The sequence below is a fragment of the Artemia sp. Qi Xiang Cuo genome, chromosome 2, assembly GCF_049724085.1.
Source record: "Artemia sp. Qi Xiang Cuo chromosome 2, ASM4972408v1, whole genome shotgun sequence".
Lineage (NCBI taxonomy): Eukaryota > Metazoa > Arthropoda > Branchiopoda > Anostraca > Artemiidae > Artemia > Artemia sp. Qi Xiang Cuo.
The window spans coordinates 3,233,134-3,252,530 of NC_142795.1; the positions used below are offsets into that span (position 1 = coordinate 3,233,134).

General features: G+C 34.9%; 1 protein-coding gene across 1 annotated transcript in view; it reads left to right on the forward strand.

The window, feature by feature from the left end:
* Ctps (CTP synthase) overlaps positions 1-17,939 on the forward strand; it is a 95,890-nt gene extending 77,951 nt beyond the window's left edge. Inside the window, exons 9-12 of the mRNA XM_089098691.1 lie at positions 928-1,088; positions 2,444-2,551; positions 10,185-10,415; positions 13,839-17,939. Coding sequence (XP_088954817.1) covers positions 928-1,088; positions 2,444-2,551; positions 10,185-10,415; positions 13,839-13,975 — 637 coding nt within the window. The 3' untranslated portion in view covers positions 13,976-17,939. The remainder of the gene's footprint in view (positions 1-927; positions 1,089-2,443; positions 2,552-10,184; positions 10,416-13,838) is intronic.
* Positions 17,940-19,397: the final 1,458 nt, after the last annotated feature.

Consider the following 19,397-nt stretch of genomic DNA (forward strand, 5'->3'; position numbering starts at 1 on the left):
CAGTTTACCCTTATATGCTGGAGTTTTTTTAAAATTGTTGATGTGCCACTACTCTTGGGTCATGCAAAAAAGTGATTTTCCTTGTTGTTCAAGGTTGACACCGTTGGAATTGAACCCCCGCCCCGAAGGACATAGGATAGAACTAGAACTACTCAGTAAACTTATTTGCCAACGTTATTACCTGGACTAGTACCGTATGTATGTTAAATTGGTAATGAAGTGGTAACTGCTAAAAATGACAGCTAATCAAATGTATTGCTGGTTTTGCTACGTAGGTTGGGCACTTATTAAAATTAAAGTTTCAAATACGTTTTAATTGATAATCAGCAAGACTTGGCATTACAACGCTGTCAACAGCGTGTCAACGTTACAACTGGTGAGTATTACATAGACAAGTGATAAGCATCAATGTTCCAATCATTTTTGAAACAGTGAATACCAATTCTAGTGATGTATCAATGTATTTTAAACGTTATCACATGAACGTAGCAACGTTAATTGCTAAAAGTAGTGGCTAAGGAAATTTTATTGTAGATTGTATTGCAAAGGCTAATGGCATATTAGCGTATGTGTTCATATGTGACTAGTCTTGATCGTGTATTCTTTGAATAAAACTGCAAGTTTTACTTGAATTTATCACTATCCTGTGCAATGACGCCAACAATATATTTGATCAGCCATTATTCTTAGCAATGATCATTTTGAAAATAATTGAAAAATTAACATCCATATTACACTAGTCTATGTTTATATGTATGTTAGCCGATTTCTTGATAGACCACTGTTAGTGGCAGTTAAAGATGATCAAAACGTTCATGAAATGTGACCCATGTTTTTCAGTCAAATTTTAAACAGATTCGTTTCCTACTCTTTTCATAGCAATTTATATGTGTAAGAGGTATCTATATTAAGCAATTTTTTTTTAAGGAACCAGTTAGGACTGACAAATGCGAACACAGCTGAGATTGACCCAAAAGGAGTAGACAGAGTGATTATTGACATGCCAGAACACACTGGCTGTGACTTGGGAGGCACTATGCGACTGGGGAAACGATGTACCATATTTCAAACCGATAATTCGATTCTGAGTAAGTTGGATTTTTTTTTTGCCATTTTGGGGATATTTTGTCCCGGTTTTCAAAATAGAAATAATTTCTCGGGCAGCCTTTGCACTTTTTGATTGTAGTTGCGCTAATCATCCTTTCTGAAAGTATATATTACCTGAAATTGAATACTACTGATCTGTCTTCCCCTCAGGTCGAATTTCCCCACCTCGGCGTTCATTCCTGAAAAAATAGCTGCCATTCCTTTTGAGTTAATCATTTTCCTTTTTATTCAGCTCTTTAAATCGCAATAAATGGCACTTACAAGCGAGGGGGGGTATTTGACCCTCCCACCTAACAATAAGACGCTCTGTTTCTCAAAAACATCAAAATTTACCCACTCCCAATCTCTGACTATCTTGCACAGATGTAGCTGATCCAACCCGTTTATAATAGCCTTTTAGTCAGAGTGGTGAAGGAGACTTTTTTTTCTAAGTATTTTGCTGCTGTAAATAGTTGCTCCAAATAATACTGTTTTCTTGGTCCTAACCAATTTTTGGCCGTGATCCAAAAATATAGACCATGAGTTTAGCTATTTATATGTTATTCTTAGTTTTCGTTTTTGAGGGAACAAGATTTTCTTAAATTTCTTCTTTTTGTTCCACCAATTTCTCATTTTTTATTGGCTAATTTTGTTATTTTTTTATTGTTATAAATACGACTGATTAAACGATCCCACTTTGGAAATTTCAACCGGGATATTTTTATTTGTTTATTCATTTTTTGCTTGATCTTTTTTATCTGTTTAGAACCGGTTTTTCTGTGTGCACTCTCAGATAATCAGTTTAGCCTGAGTAAGATAAACTACTATGTAGATATATTTTAATTAAATATTTCATATATTGAGTAGGTTTGGTATTTAATATAATGCATTCTGGGCGGCCTGCTTTCCATAATTCTTTGTTGTAGTTTCCATAATTTTGTTGCTGAAGTATTATATTTTTATTATAGTTAGGTATATTTCATTATGAACCTAACTTCACTAACATCCAAGTTAAAATTTTCAAAGAAAGCACTTAAGCCAAAAAAACTTCCCAAACATTCTTATTAATATCCAACAATAAAACTCTCAGTTACAAATGAACAATAATTAGTTTTAATAAAACTCTTAAAAAAGTTTTCCATTGATAAGTATGGAAACTTTGAGACAAATACTACTTCAATGCAAAATTTTCACCGATAGGACAGTGTCATTATTTATTAAATATCCGCAGAGCACAGCATTGAGTCTAGGGAGGATAAAGAGCCGGAGTTGTGCACATACGTGTAGTCTAGCTCATTTCCCAGTACACAAAGACGTAGTGGTCATTTTTTATGTAGTTCATTGCTTGCTTTTTTAGGACAGCTCTATGGCAACGTTGGCCAGGTTGATGAAAGACATAGACATCGTTATGAAGTAAATCCTGAATATGTTGACCGGCTGGAAAATGCTGGTCTTAAGTTTGTTGGTGAGTTGAGTTTAATTTTTTTGAGTTTGCTACGACCAGTTTTCGTAACCACTGAAAAAAAACTAAAACATGAGTTTTTTTGAAAATTCCTGGTTTGAAGAACTCTCCAAGGGTTCTTTTTCGGAAGAGGTTTCAGAAGCGCGCCTAATTTACAATAGACACATCTTATTAAAGACATTTGTTTTAATATTGGTTATAAGTAGACTGTAACTAATGTAGGTGTGAGTAGTTAACTGTCTGAACTACAGAAATAAAATAAATTGAGTCATAACTTTCAGACTTTAACTACTGAAAAGCCATTCCCTTTCAGGCTTAATCATCATAATACCTAGCTACCTGACGCCAACACAGCTATACACGCTTCTTCACCTCCGCCATACTCTGTTCAGAGCCAAAGAGTATACGCAACTTGTAATAGTTTAAACCGGTACTGGTATCGACAAAAAAAAGTCAACACTATCTAGTATTTGGCGTTTCTTGGCGTTTTTCTCAAGCTTCGTGTGTTTTTGTTTAGAAACTGAGATTAGACACTTGTTATTATACTATTTTTGCCAGTTACACTAAATACATTAATTATACCTTATGCTTACGTACATATGTATTCCCGTACTAATTTTATCTTACACTGAAAAAGGCCAAGAAACACCAGACGCTAGATGGCATTGGTCCTTTTTTTTGTCGAGATTAGCGCATGTTTCCACTCTCACAAGTTGCCCGTACTGTTTGATATTAAGAGTTGGGGCAACTCCCGTACCCACTAGTAGTTTCCGTCCCGGTACTCTTTGTTCAGATATTAATTGTATACTCCTTCCATGAAGATCCTACCTCCTTTCAATATTCTCTCATGAACTCCCATTTGCAATTGAGGTCCTCATACTTTCTATTTAGCGTCAGCTGGATTTCTAAAAAGCACGATTTTTGGCAGGCTGTTCTTAAAACTAAGTTCATTCGTAAAATATAATCTAATCATCTTCATCTTGTTTTGTCTATAGGGTATATAGAAAAGGGTATACATGTAGACCCTAGGAAAGGGTATATAGAAAGGCCATATTTTCCGTGCAGCTACGAATACCTAAAATTATCCTTAAAAGTTATGAACTTGCTTCCGCTGTGTCAGTTATGAACTTGCTTCCGCTGTGTTAACATCTAATTGGTGTTTTCACTCTTGGTATTTGCCGGTCGAAATTCCCCGTGTGTAAGTTGAACATTTACAGATCCTGCATGTCCCGGGACTTTCCTAAGTGATATTACTGACCTTGGTTCTTGATAATTGGATTATAGGATTTGAATTATAGTTCTGAACAGTGAAAGAAATAAGAGGTGAGATTTTTAGTTCCAAATAGCTCATGTCTGACACAAAGGAACCTCCTTAAAACTACATAGATGTCTCACCTTTCATGCATTACAAAATAAAATTAACTTCAACCCCCCCCCCCCCCAACTCCTATTTATATATCAAACACACAACGACAGAGGATACAAGCCATAAACTTCCGAACAAATACCCTGACCGGTGACAACTACTGCAAAAAAAAAGAAAAAATGATGAATGTATCTCACCCCGTGGCTTACACCGACCTAAGAGAAGATTACGACCTGTTGAGTAATCAATAAGTGATTTACAACCTAGCTCTTTAGATGAGCAATGTTATTAAATTGTAACCATAAAGGAAAATAAGGGTCGACCCTTTACTAGAGAGCGGTTAATGGATATTAGAAAGCCTATATTTTTACGAGTTAACTCAACTTTTGAAGTAGTGTTCCTGAAAGGCAGCCTGATTGATATATATTTTACCTCTCACAAGGTCACGGGGTTAATTCTTTGATGGTCTAGAGAATTAATCGTTAAGAATTTTAAAATGTTTGCCCCATCTAAAGAAGTGGAAAAGCTCTATAAAATACATGGTTTATGGTGTTGACACCGGTATACCAATAGAGGAATTTACAGCTGACCTATTTGATTCTTCGGTTCCTCCGGTTTAGCCATAAACAGCCACAAGACTCAGCTTGAAAAATAATGGCAAGCTTATACCCAGCCGGGCAGTGCTTATTGTATGCAAAAACGAGTTGCAAAGAGAAGTTTTTTTGTATGGTATTGCCCTTCGCCATAAGTCCTATAAACCAAAGCCCCTACAATCCGCAATTCGTTTAACTCGCGTTTATACTAACAATAATTGTGAACAGTCACTAGAGTCTTGTCAAAAATTTGTTAAAACTAACCACGTTATAAAAAACAACCTTACGAAAGACGCCTACTGTCAAACTCTCAAATAGAAGAGACACATGGCACTTGAGAAGTAACTTTTTTTAACACACGACAAAAGTGCCAAAATCCTCCAAACCTCTGTGATATTAAACGGGCCCTACTCTGTCGTAGCTGCTAGAATCCCTAGACAACCAACTCAAAATCGACCCTTAAATAGCCAAACTGAAGTTTCAAAGAACTAGAGGAAAAAGTTCCCACCCCCAATAAATAAAGGCTTCTCTTTTACCCAATGGTCCACTCAATTTCCTCAACCTGAGGCCAAATCGCAGCCTTCCTCTTCCCAACTTCCAGTTTTATCACATCCACAAGTTATTCATCATCACAATCAAGAATGGCAAAGGTTAGCCACATACCTCGCAGTTTCCCATCTTATCGAGGTTGGCAGTGAACCAGTTGAACTTAAAAATATCCTTAAAAAAAAGGCCATTACTACGTTCCTAGGAGACGAAATCTGGCAAAAGGCTACGGTCCAACTTTTATCCTTCAAAGAAGGCATGGAATGCCATTCTAACTCAACATTTTCTACGATCCCAACTGTTACCAAGTCCCCCAGAAATTTGAAAGAATTACCAGCACTTGAAACGATGGTAGAAGCAACAAACCATAGCAAAACAAAAAAAAAACAAGAAAAAGCCGACCAACACAGTAACAAAAAAATTTACGACCCCTCGCAAAGTCTCTTCGGGCGAGGATGAAGTTCAAAGCAAAACCCAAGCGAGTAGATACCCAACAAGAATGCTTGACGACTAATTAATGTGTGACTTTTCGTTTTTAACTAATTTATTCCTTTCTAATAACATTGCTTTTAATTATTCCGATATAGAAAGTAATCAGCATGCCAACCCTATAAGCAGCCCCGATGATACCTTAACTCATGCTAGTTGTAATTACCTTGATATTCTCAATTTTGCTACCAATGTGAAGCCAAAACTAGTAAATAATAATTCCCTTAATGTTCTTTGTTTCAACATCAGAAGCATCCGGGATAAGTGGCTCAAGTTTAAAGATTTAATTTCATTCAATGGTGTCTGCCCTTTTGAAGTAATAGGATTAACAGTGACATGGCTTTCCGATAATGATGACACTAGTGATTTTTCACTCCCTGGTTACCAAATAATCCATATGCCCAGGAGATTGACAAAGTGTTCTGGGGGGTATCTCACTTTACATCCGTTCGAATGTAAATTTTACCAGGCTATCAGAGTGCGAATCTATTTTATCTACACAAATAAATCTCAGATGTATTTATTCAATAATTTTTAACATAGTTATCGGCCAAAATTCCTATATACTCTCCTTATTTTATAAACCTCCACCATTTCGAACCTCAAGTCTTTGTAATTTGTTCGATGATTCCTCTAATTTTATTAATATACACCTGAAAAGGTAGAACCTCTTGGGGACTTTAATTGTAATCTCCTTAATGTCGGAACCAAAGTTAAATTTGATCCCTTCTTTGAATCAATGACCGCTAAGGATTTTCTATCCATCATTTTTTTTCCCCAGCAGAATTGATCATGTGAGATCAACTTAATCATTAATTGACAAAAATTTTGTATCCACTTCCCTGGGAAATGACCTGTCCTCAAATATGATATTTTCGGATTTGTCAGACCATTTTCTTATTTACTTGTCACTACCGTCGCAACCACTACCTCTACACTCTAGAATTAATATCCCAACACCTACTAGAAATTACAGATCTACAAATTCAACCTATTTAATCGATTGCTTAAGAACCACTGACTGGTCCGATGTCTTAAATTGTCAAGAAGCAAATTGTGCCACAAATTGTTTTGCGCAACGGCTTAGTGATATTATCCTCTCAACTTTTACTATTCGTAAACCTAAACGAAAAACTATCCCTATATGCCCCTGGATGTCACATAGCCCCATTGTCTCCTCGTATCTTAAAAACAAATTATATAAGTTAGCCTGTAAGACCAGTAGTGATATTGACCTATCAAATTATAAAAACTTATATACTATTATATACACTAAACTCATCCGTGAAGCGAAGAAAAATTATTATTATACAAAAATTCTCAATTGCAAAGGAAACCTGAAAAAGATATGGTCAATCATTAGCGACGCACTCTCAAAAAGTAAAAAACCGAAGTCTCTGCCTATTTGTCCTAAAGGCATAAATGGCAAATTAATTAACCCTTTACATGCACCGGACGCTTTTATTAGTTATTTTTCTAATGTTCTTCGTACTGATTCCCGCTCCTCCTTACAGGCTGTATTCCCTTGCTTCAATTCTAGATCTATGTTGTTCTGCCCAACTGATAGCAATGAGGTACTTCAAATCATCGGTTCTCTCCCTATTAGTTTTACACCTGACTGTCTTGGATTAAGTAATAAGCTCCTGAAGACCATATCTCCTTTTCTTTGCGAGCCCATCAAGCATATTGCCAATCTGTCTTTAACCCGCGGAGTTTTCCCTGATTTACTAAAGTCACCCATTGTTATCCCAGTTCTTAAAAAGGGCGATCCAACTGAGATAGGTAATTATCGTTCAATCTCAATTCTCTCTGTTATATCCAAAGTGCTCGAGAGAATCATCTTCAGACGTCTGTCTCCCTTTCTGTTTGACAGTCAGCACTCTGTTTCCTTGATTTCTCCTCACCAATATGGCTTTAGGCCGAAATTTTGAACTTCTCATGCTCTAATTGACGCCACACAGTTCATACGCTCACAACTCGACCTTAAAAAAACTGTATTGGGTTTGTTTTTGGATTTTTCTAAGGCCTTTGACACGGTCGATCATAGTATTTTAATAAGTAAATTAAATAGTTATGATATTCGTGGTGTACCCCTCTCTTGGTTTGATTCTTATCTATCTGGAAGGGTACAGAGTGTGAGCTTAGGTGGAGTATCCTCTAAGCCCTTACCTGTTCGGAGGGGTGTCCTGCAAGGCTCTGTTCTAGGCCCTATTTTGCTTCTACTATATATTAATGATCTTGTTATGGACGTGGATCCTTCTGTGTATCCTGCACTATTTGCTGATGACAGCAACTTCTTCATCATCGGCACCAATTTACCATCGGCAATAACCTCTGCCCAAGTCCTTCTGAACAGAGTCCAGGCGTGGTGCCTTACGAATAACATGACCATTAATAGCAAAAAAAAGTCAAATAGTATTATTCAGAACCCCCTACAACAAAGACGTAACTCAACCTGCTCTTGTTCTCAAGTACTCCTCCGACATCCTCCCACAAGTGGAGGTTGCCAAGTTTCTTGGTGTATCTATTGACTCATGCTTGTCCTTCTCTAATCATATTTCTTACATCACAGCAATAATTTTGAGACACGGAGCTATGATTAACAGTGTGAATTATTTTCTTCCTTCTGATATCCTAGTTACCCTCTATTATTCCTTTATTTTTCCTTACCTTTCTTATTGTGGATCAGTTTGGGGAAATACAAACCAGTCTTTCACTAAAACCTCAAATTTGCCCAAAACCGTTCAATTAAAGCAGTTTTTCGGCTTCCCCGTCTGTATCCAACCCGTGATTTGTATTCAGATTTTGGCATAGCTCCACGTGATCAAATCATACAAAAACTAAACTTATCGCTTGCTTACTCGGCTTTCCACAATAATTTTCCTCCTCAACTAATATCAAATTATGATATTAATAATTAAGAATCCCGCTTTCACTGTTCACCTAATAGAATATTTAAATGTCCTACATATGTTTCTAGCGATGCCCAATAATCTCCCATCTACAAACTCATTACCAAAGGGGACAAAATGCACTTCAGTGTCGAGCAAGCCACAATTTTCTGCTCGCTGTACAAAAATGTAACGAAACTTGATAATATAATTTAATCTTTCAATTTTTAACCAATTTACTTTAATTACCCATGTTTTATTTTATTTTAATTTTTTTTTTTTTCAGCGTTATTTTATTTATTTTTTATTTATTTTTTTTTTTTTGGTCCTTAACAAGTTCTCTTCTAGGATCTTTATTGTTATTGATGTTTGTGTTATGTTTTTATTCGAATAAATTGAATCGAATTGAAACAATTAGCACGCCCTGCTCAATCTTTTGAGGCGTTTAGAATTCAAAACTAGACTAGGTCACTGCCATTACCGTAGCTTCTAGTATCCGTGTCTTAGTTCTAAGAATTATCTTACTATTTTCCTAAACTTTTTCAAATGGCGAAACACTCCCCGTGCTTTGGCGATTTTATTTTTTCTCTTCATCCACCGTCCTTGTTAATAACACTACCTAGGTAAGTAAGGTTATTCAATTGGTCAGTTTTCTTGTCACCTAATATCTAATCTTTATCCTCGTTAATACCCTGTTTAAGTGACTTAATCTTCTTAACTTTCTGGCCTATTTGGAAAAAAAAGTTTTTTTTTAAGATTAATAACATAGATAAGATGAAAAGTGCTAATAAAGCTGAAATTGAACCCGCTTCTATGATTCTATATATATATTACACACGGGAAAAAGCCTTTGGATTTTTTAGTTAGAATACTGAAGAACGAAACGCAGGGAATCATGCTATGGATTCATCATACCGCAGAGGAAAAGTTTTCCAAAGATACACATGTTGCATCATCTGTATATGATGATTCAGCTTTTGTCGAAAATTGCATTTTATTTTAATATTCCGGTTGCTATGGGGTAGAGTTTGTTCTTTACTGTAAGTTTTAACATTATGTTTTTGTACTTAAAAAAGCACATAGATATAGAAATGTCCTTTGAAATGAGCCCTTAAACAGCTCTCTTTGATGTTCCAGTGCCCTGATAGCAATGGGGCAAAGAAAAAATCGGTAAAAGGGGACACATCAGTGCTACCCATGCAAAAAAGTGATTTTCTTTGGTGTTTACGCCCGGGGGCTTTTAAGTATCCTGTATAGGATTTTTCGGCCATGGCAATTCCAATGGTGAACTATTTGTTTCGATCCAAAAATTTACTATTAAGACTATTCGAGAAAATAGTTACCATTCCTGAATCAGCTAGAAATGGGAACTTAATCTCTCGTGCCAGTTTTTTTTAACGGTTTTTTTAATTTTTGGTTACTATGGGCCATGAAACGTCATTTACTAGGTTCTACTGCTACAACCATGATTATTTAGACTATTTTAGTAGATCCTTAATACGTATCCACTTTTAGCTTTTTGCTTTCATAATGGCATATCTTAAGATGCCATTGCTAAACGCATAACCGAATATTTAACATGGGAAAAATATTAATTTCATACACAAGGTAGTAAAGGGAGAAGCCCCCCAAGGACCAAAAAATTCAGAGAAAATTAATGTAAACTTCTACCTAACGTATATGGTACCCACTCAATATGTTTCTGATTATTAGTGTTGTTCTATTTCCTGAAAATGTTTATCTAATGTTAGGCAAAGACGAAACTGGGAAGAGAATGGAGATAATTGAGCTTCCAAGGTCGGAGCATCCATATTTTGTTGCAACTCAATATCACCCTGAGTATTTGTCAAGGCCTTTGAGACCTTCTCCTCCTTTCTTTGGTCTGATTCTGGCTGCTACGGGTTTCTTGGACCAAACGTTGTCACGTATCAGCTCTCAAGTTCGTTCAAGTTCAGATGAAGTCTCAGATGAAAGTAATTCAGGTAAGTCATCTTTTTTCTGTGACATAGTTGTGCAATGTGCAATGCAATGTACAAGTTGTGCAATGCTGAAAAAAGCTGAGTTTTAGTTGCTTTCAGTACGTAATTCAGGTAATCAAAGCGAGTGTTGTGCCATCACGTTTGCCGTCGTAACTTGGCTCAGAGTGAGGTGAATGGATTTGCGTATAGAAGACAGTCATTGATGCTACATCGGAGGGTACTTGTTAATTATTCAGAACACACTCAAGAATTTCGCTCTGTAAGATCTGACAAAAACCGGTTGGCCTCTGCAATTGGTTATGATTTGCTTATTTTTAGTGAGAAAACTACGATGTATGTATATTTTATTTAAATATTTAATAAAAAGTGGTGTTTAGGGATTAGGTTAGGTATTTGATATAATGTGTTCTTTGCAGCCTGCCTTCCATAATTTTCTGCTGTAGTTCTCATAATTTTGTTAATAAAGTATTATATTTTAATCATGTTTTGGCAAATTTCATTACAATTAACCTAATTTCGGTTTTTGGGCGTGTTCTGAATAATTAACAAATACCCATCGGAGCATCACGAAACGGAGTACATGGAGGGCCACGAAACGGAGATTAACACCGCTTGTTTGGACCTTGAGAGTCTAGTACCGTCATACTTACGAACTACATACTATTGATACTACATCAAGCCTTCACTGTTAAAGATAACAGTAGGACTTGAGCAATGCTGCAGCAAATTCAACTAGGCCTATTCTGGGTCCTCTAGAATGGCACATAAAGAGTTTGGGGAACCCAGCATAATGCAGTATTTGCCAACAAATCTTATGCAGGACTTATGTTGAGGAAGGGTGCAGCAAAGCTTTTGGAGTGGACAATTTCTTGTGGAGTCTTATACTGCATGGGAATTATATTTAATTGTGGAGCTCATGACCTATCTATGGTTTCATTCTTAAAAATGAATTCAGGATCTCAATCTGCAGGAGATCCATTAGAAGGAATAGGAAAGCGTTAATAGTGTGGTCTCACTTAGAAACGGCTCCTTGGACCGTTTGTTCGTCGGCAAAGTAGTGTAGAGAGTGATCGCTAGACTGTCCCCTAGTAATTGATGTAAATACTGGATAGTCAAAATTGATGAGAAAAGCGATGCGTGAAGTACAAAAACTAACAAGATAATCAAAACCCAGAAAATCAAAGGAATCCAATAAATGTTTGAAAAAGTCTCAAAGAAAACGACGGAAAACAAAGAGACGTCGCCACTCTCTTACAGTGCAAGTTAAAAGATGGCCGTTGACACAGCTTTGATTGTATCGACCTATTTGATCCTTCATTGTAATCTGAATCTTTGTAGATTCGGAATCTTTACAGGATTTCTTTCTTTTAAATGTGTCAAATGACCTTATAAAAATGGGTCCTGTCTCTATTCTAATCTGGATCCTTGTGGTTGAATTTAATATTTTTTATAGCTTCCCTAAGAGATTTTGGTAAACTTTTTTCCTTGGAAACAAAACCAGTCTAGTCAAAATGAAAAAAAGTGACTTGAGTTATTGAACGTATTACCTTCATAATCAATCTTTAATGATAGACTATTTTACAAACTCTCAGGCACACCGTTAACCTGAGCTCCATTCAACGAAACCAATCAAAAGGTGGCCAAGAGCCCTCTCTGACCCCGGATCTCCCCCTCCACTTTGAATTGGATCCAAAATTAAGCATAGCCTTTTTTTAATCGAACAATTGAGAGCTAATTGACAAGTCTCTTACGGTGAGGGTTTTTGTGAGCAGTCCCAGGGATAGTAGCCTAACCTTGGAAGAATATCCTTTTCTTCACAGGTACCCTGACCGTAAAAAAGTTAAGCCCTTGTGTGTGCACGACCACAGACTCCACATAATTTCTCCGACTTTGCTTCTAAATAAATAAAGAAAAGTTACTAGATAGTAGTATCCTTTATTCAGTGAATTATGGCTTCATTTAGGCTTTAAATCAGTGACCTAAGTGCTATCCAATCGCCTGTTATTGAGCGCATGCCTGGAAGACGGTAACCCTACATTTGGGTGAGGAGCAATTCAGATAACCATTCTGGTTTTCTGAAATTAAATAACATTCTGGAAAAAACGGTTTTGTTAATTTTAGTTTGAAATTAGTTTATCACCAAAAAATGGTAGCAAATATTTTGGTTTAAATGGTAGTGTAAAACAAAGATATCAAGCGATGTCGCTGGCATCACTGATAGATAAAGCAGGGTTAGTAACTAGAAGCTTTTCAACTTACTGTGTATGCAGGGAATATGTTTTTTTTTGGACGTATTCCTTTCCTTTTAAATTACCTTATTATGAGTGATGGAGATTGGATTTGTTATTATTATTTTAATTCAGTTATTTATTTATTTATTTATCTATATTTTATTTTTTTCATATATATAGGTTATAGTTTATCTATTTTTTGGTTTATTTATAATAGTTTTAATTAAATAGTTGAGGTTTTCTCCAGCGTGAAAGTGTTGTTCAATTTATGTATTTGTTTGTGAGTGTGGATTAGTAAAACTTATGAACTTAAAACCTGGCGAATTTCACCGCTAATCCTCCTTTTTTCTGAGGAGTATTTTTAGACAGAGAGTATAATGTTGGCACTGTAGGGGTACTGGTCCTCTCTTATTGTACAAATATTATAACTGTAGTTTAAAATGTTTTTTGCTTACCTGCACGAAAGAGGGAGGTTTGGAGAGGATTTCTCCCTATAAAGAATTGTTCTCTTCATTATTTTCCTTGATTTCTTTGTATTTTTTGTTTATAGTATTAAATTATGTGATAGATATTATTTGAAAAATTAATTTCATGACTTACCAAATATAGATCTAGTTTGTGAAACTAAATTTGAACTGTACCAGATTTGCTTTTATGCTTGTCACCGTGTTTTGAAGAAGAGTTGTTTGTTAGGGGTTTCCTGCCTGTTGCTGCCGTTCAAAACCCAATCATGTCGCGGGTTTAAAAAATTAAAGCTACGATGTATAAATTACTGATGCTTCATCCACACTAGCTGAGTTCGGTATTCAGAGATTGACCTGTCAATGCAGCGAGATGCTAAATTATGAACAAAATTCTAACTTGTGTTCATTGGCTTGCTGCAAATAAACAACAAATCTTCATATTCATAAACGAACACATGCATTTATAGTAGATTACCATAAATTTATATTAATATTATATTATATTAATGTTAATTATATTAATGTTTCATTGTACAAAACTGTTATAGAACAGATTTCCAAATGCTGTCCCAATTTCTGAAAATTATTTCATATTGGCCAGCAGTCGATTAAAATTGAAGGGAACAACCCCTTATACACTCCTTGAGAATGATCAAAGAATATATACCAATGAATTTTTTTTTAACTTAAATTTAAATAAAGTTTAATATTGATATTGTTTGTACTTTTAGACGATGAAGCAGTCATGGACTACGTGAAAGTTGTTCTTTCCCAGTACAACTTAAATGGGACAATGACCCCTGCGTCAACAACTGGAAAGACGAGTCCCATCTCAACGGCTGTCTCAGAAATAGATCTTCGACAGTAGTCGACTTACCTCCAATAGTATTTTAGGAAATTTGCTTATTTTTGCTTCACTAGTGTTTAGAAAATTTAATGACCCGACATTCATTGAGGAGACAGGGGTGTAGTCAGAATTTCATTTCAGGAGACCAGGATTTCATTTCATATGACCAGATTGGGTTGCACTTTCCCATTTCTATGACTATGCTGCTATGAGGGAGTTGAGTTATACGGCTATGAGGAGTGTGGTGACTACCTTCTAGTTGTTCTCGCTTTTTCCGCCTGCTGAGTTTGTTAGTCAATATAGACTAGTGTTGGCTAGCTAATATAGGTTTGGAATTCGTATAGGCTAACAGTGCTCTAGAAACTAACTTTCTTCAACATATCTGTATTTACAATACAGATATGGCATGAAATCTAGCAGGAAAGAAAAAGTTTTTTTTGTCATATCTGGTTCTTAGGGATATTTTTTGGGGGTGTTTTATACTTAAGAAAAAATAAAGCTCGTGTGTTGTTTATTAAGATTTTCTTGTGCAACTTTTTTTCTTTTTTTTAAATTAAGATGTGTTTCTGACAAACGGAAAAGTAAAAAAAACTATTGCTCAAAACCTTATGGTGCTATAAAACAAAAATAAAAATTCTTTACATTTTTTAGATCTGGATAAAAAGTCGCTTTGGAAAAACTTCCCAGTAATAGACTCTTTTCTACCAAGTTCGAAGTGTTCAAACTTTAAAATAAAAGTAAATTTTAAATAACTGAAAAAAAACTAGGCGTGATAGATTTTTTTCTAATTTGGTTGAGCTCCTATTCCGAAAAGTAAGTATAAATAACTCCCAAATATTAATTAAAAAAAAGATATTCAAAAGTGTTTTTAGGTTAAACCACTTCTTTGCAAGGAAAAATTTGTGTTTTTAGGTTAAACATGCTAGTCTGTTTTACTTTAATTGTATTGTGCATCTTTTTGCACTTGACAGGGTTATATTCAATCAATTTGTCATTATCATACTCATCAATTGGTAGTATTATAAGAATAAGCTTACTCTTTTGATTTGTTTGAAGAAATCGATTCTTTTTAAAACTGATTTTCTTTTAGTTGTTTTATTAATGAAATATTGTTTTTATTTATATTCTTTCCGTTTGGGACCGCTTTTGTTTGTTCCAATTTATCCTATTTACCTTAAACATGTTTTCCCTATTGTTTTTCCAATCAATTAATCGTAATAAAATGATTAGTGAAGAAAATTTTGATTTTTTTTCAAGTTTTTTTTTCAAACTAGGGGGCCTAGATACAAAATAAATACAAATTTAACTAAAGAGAAGTATTGCACTTGGCAGTTTCGAAAAAAACTTAACTATTTGCTCAAAAGTTCGAATTTAGTTCGAAAAAGTTTCCCATTTAGCTTCCTATAGTACCATTAGCTTCTTTAAATACAAAAAAAGATATAAAATGACTTTTATTTGGCTTTTTTTTTTGGGGGGGGGGTAAAAAAAAATCGTTACTGTATTGTTATAAGTTAAGATGATTGGCCAAAATGCTCGCGGAAAAACGTTGTAGTGTTCAATCCGTAGAGATAGGATATTTGAAATCAAAATTGAATCTGGATCCGGTGTAGAATGTACTCTAATAGAGGCCTTTTCTGGTGACATTGTTGACCAATAATGGTGTTCTAGTGACCAACAAAGGTTCTATTAACCAACATTGTGGATGAAAATGACCACAGTTGAAATTATTGTTTGTCAGACTTGTTGGTCAGACTGTTAGTCTAAGCAGGAAATTTCAAGGATGGATATTATGGGGGGAAATTATTTTTGTTCTTACAATTTTAGAAGAGAAAAACAGTTAATTTGCCATAAAGATCGTTCTATTAATTGTTAACTTGATCTTTACCTAAAATAAGTCAGGCGAAGGTACTTTTTTGAATTACCTACATCTTTACTTTCCAAAGGGCGCTGAATAAACTTTGTTTTATTTAATTGTAACTTCCAGAATTTGATCACACGGTGAAAAAGTCCATAAAAAGTGAAAACTTACTGGACTAAACCCAAGTTTAATTAAAAATAGTAAAACAATGTTCCATTGATTTTGAAAATATTGCCGTTTATCTCAACAATTGTAAAAAATTGTGTTCTCGCGAAAACTATTGTTGATAAATCTGTTCTCGCGACTGTTGATCAACAATCTTTTCGCCAGAAAAGGCCTTACATATAACCTTATAAATAATTTATAGGGGTCCGAAAACAAAATATACCGATGTACCGTTATGGGATTCACTTATACCATTCTGAGTTATATTGGTCCTATCTCTTTACATCTTACAGATGCAACAAACTTTAAAAGAAAAACAAATTGATTTAACTGGTAATTATGCCTTTTAACATGTTAAAAAACTAACTTTAATGGTTGAATACTAGATTGATGTCGCAAGAGCTGCTGCAAAAATTGCCCCTCCCTCTCAAGAAAAAAATTCCCAGCTAAAATTTTAATAAAAATTCTTGTAGCTTTTAGTACAAATTGGTACAGTCTTTCACCACCTGATTGATGCCAAAATTGAATTACGAGTAATTCCCTGCGTATTCTACCGCTCATTCTAGGGCTTATCTTCATTTTAGGTATCTCGTTTCGAACTTGCAACTGCTGAATTAATAAAATGATCTGACAATAGTAACTCAAATTGAATGTTTCAATTTCGAACTAAATTTACGGTACCATTACTGTTAAATATGTATTAGAATAAATAGTTCAGTAAAGGGACATATCCAGGGGGACCCCCCCCCCCCCGCCCATTGTTTTGGGTGCCCTCAATCCGCTTTTTTTACTCTTTTATTCTAAATAAACTTGTCAATTTGATAAATTATTGGCGCCCTTGTCACATTGTCCCCCCCCCAAGATTTTGCTCTAGATCCGCCTTTAGCTCAGTGGATGGTAAAATATTTATATAGTGGTTTTGGATTTTTTTTTTTTTTTTTTTAGATTTGTTAGTGGTAATTAGGTATGGATTGTCTTTTAAAAACCGTGTTGTCGTTTTAATCTAAATCTAAGTAGTTGTCTCAGAGACCGATCTAGTTGTGAGAGTTCCATGAGGGGGCTAAGTATGTCTAAAATTGTGTTAATACGCCGATATTTAGCATTTTATAAAAATCACTTACTAAAACTCACTTAAGACACTTCTCATTGTGTTAAACAAAGGGGCAGGACGGAGCGAGAGTTTAAAAGGCTGGTTTTTTTTTTCTCAAAATTTCTCTTATTTTCTTCGAGTAATGCAGTTTCTTACATTTTTGGTATTCCTGGGGTGGAGAGCTTTAACCCTCCTCTGTGGATGCCCTTTCTGACGCTATAGATACATCACGTTATCTACATCACGTAGAAGGATTAAATACAAAATTAATTTGACTTTTTCTTTTATTGTTAATATATGCTAGTGATTTAATTTTCATAAAAAAAAATGGCCGCCGGAAATATTAGCACAATTTTTTCTCCTTACTGCTCCGCGTGTAGATTCATTAATGGATCTGGACATCTTGGCTCCGTTTAGTGGGGCGAAATTGAGATGATTGAGGTGCTTGATTTCCGGAAGCGTTTGGGTTTTTCTTATGCAAATTAAGCTATGGCATGTATCGGTTAAGAAAATAGTAAAAACTCCTCAGTTTACTTGGGATCTTTTTTGTATAAAATTCCCAATACCTGAATCTCTTTATATATTTATGCTCAATCCAAGGTTTTATGTATGATAACTGTCTTTGCTATTTTTGACGTTTCCTGACTTATGGAGAAATTGAATTACGAGTTTTGCCATGTTTGTGTGTACTCGCCAAGTTTGAGTCAAAGTAAAGAAATTTTTAATCTACAGCCAATTGACTTTTTTCTTTCTTTTTTCTAATTAAGGTGTAGTTCCTATTCTGTTATTTTGTTGTTCATTCGATATACGTTTAACAAAAGTTGATTTATATTCTTTGTCCTTGCAGTCCCAATAAAAATATAAGACATGCGTCAGTGCAGTTTTCTTTTTTTCCGTTTTACACTTCAGAGCGATAATCTGCCAGGTTAAAGAAAAAGAAAAAAATTTGTTTTCAGAAAAATTCCTGAAGTACAATTTTAGGAGTAAAACTTGGTGAAACAGTGCCCACCGTGACTTAGCAACAATGTGGTTAATTACAGTTATTGTGGATGAGCAGATTAAGCGGTGCAGTCAGTGCAGTTTTTTTTTTTTTTTGCACTTCAGAGTGATAATCTGCCAGTTTAAAGAAAAAGTAGAAGATTTGTTTTCAGAAAAATTCCTTAAGTACAATTTTAGGAGTAAAACTTGGTGAAACAGTGCCCACCGTGACTTAGCAACAATGTGGTTAATTACAGTTATTGTGGATGAGCAGATTAAGCGGTGCAGTCAGTGCAGTTTTTTTTTTTTTTTTACAATACAGAGTGATAATCTGCCAGTTTAAAGAAAAAGTAGAAGATTTGTTTTCAGAAAAATTCCTTAAGTAAAATTTTAGGAGTAAAAATTGGTGAAGCAGTGCCCACCGCTACTTAGCAACAATTTGGTTTATGACAGTTATCGTGGATTAGTGGATTAAGTGGCTTTTATACTACGTGCTTAATTTCTTATGTTTGTGTTTAAGTTACGTTGTATATAACTTTTCACACTTATACAAGTCCTTTCATACGTGGCTAATTTAAAAATTCACAAAACCGTCACAATTATCGTCTAAAATCATCTCGGGCAAACTATTCAAAAACTAAAAATGTGGCGGATTGAGGTGGATGTTCAAGCTCTCATCATACGCGAAACGGTATTCGCAGAAAAGTTTAGTAATTTATTTTCAAAATTGATTTATTACTCATCCAAAAATTAAATTCTGTTTCTACTATTTTGAACATTTCATAATAATAGATATATCAATTGAATTGGATTTTATGCCGACTCCAGATATATAAATTACCGATCAAGTTTTATGTACCCATTAAGAGCTGCGAACCTGAGAAAATTTTTATGATTTTTGAGAAAGGGCGGGAACGCCCTTAAAAATTAACTCATCTTAATAAAAATTACAGATTCGGCATATCAGAGAACCATACTGTAAGGGTTTCCAGCTTCCATATGAAAATATATGAAATTTTGTAAGTTTTACCTGAAGAAAGATCACGGATACGTGTTTATTTGATCTGTTTTATTAAAAAAAAAAATTGCAAGGATGATTGTATCGAACTGATAGTCATATAAAATCAGGAGAGGGCTCATTCGAACGGATATTACAGTTTTAGCTCCACATTTCATGACAACAACGATTGGAGGGCAACTAGATTCCCCCTCCCTCCCATTCTCCTTTTTTTACCAAAGTCATCTGGTCAAAATTTTGAGATAGCCATTTTGATTAGCGTAGTTGAAAGGTCAAGTATCATACCTCTGGAGATGATGGTTTTGGATTTTTTTTTTTTTTTTAGATTTGTTAG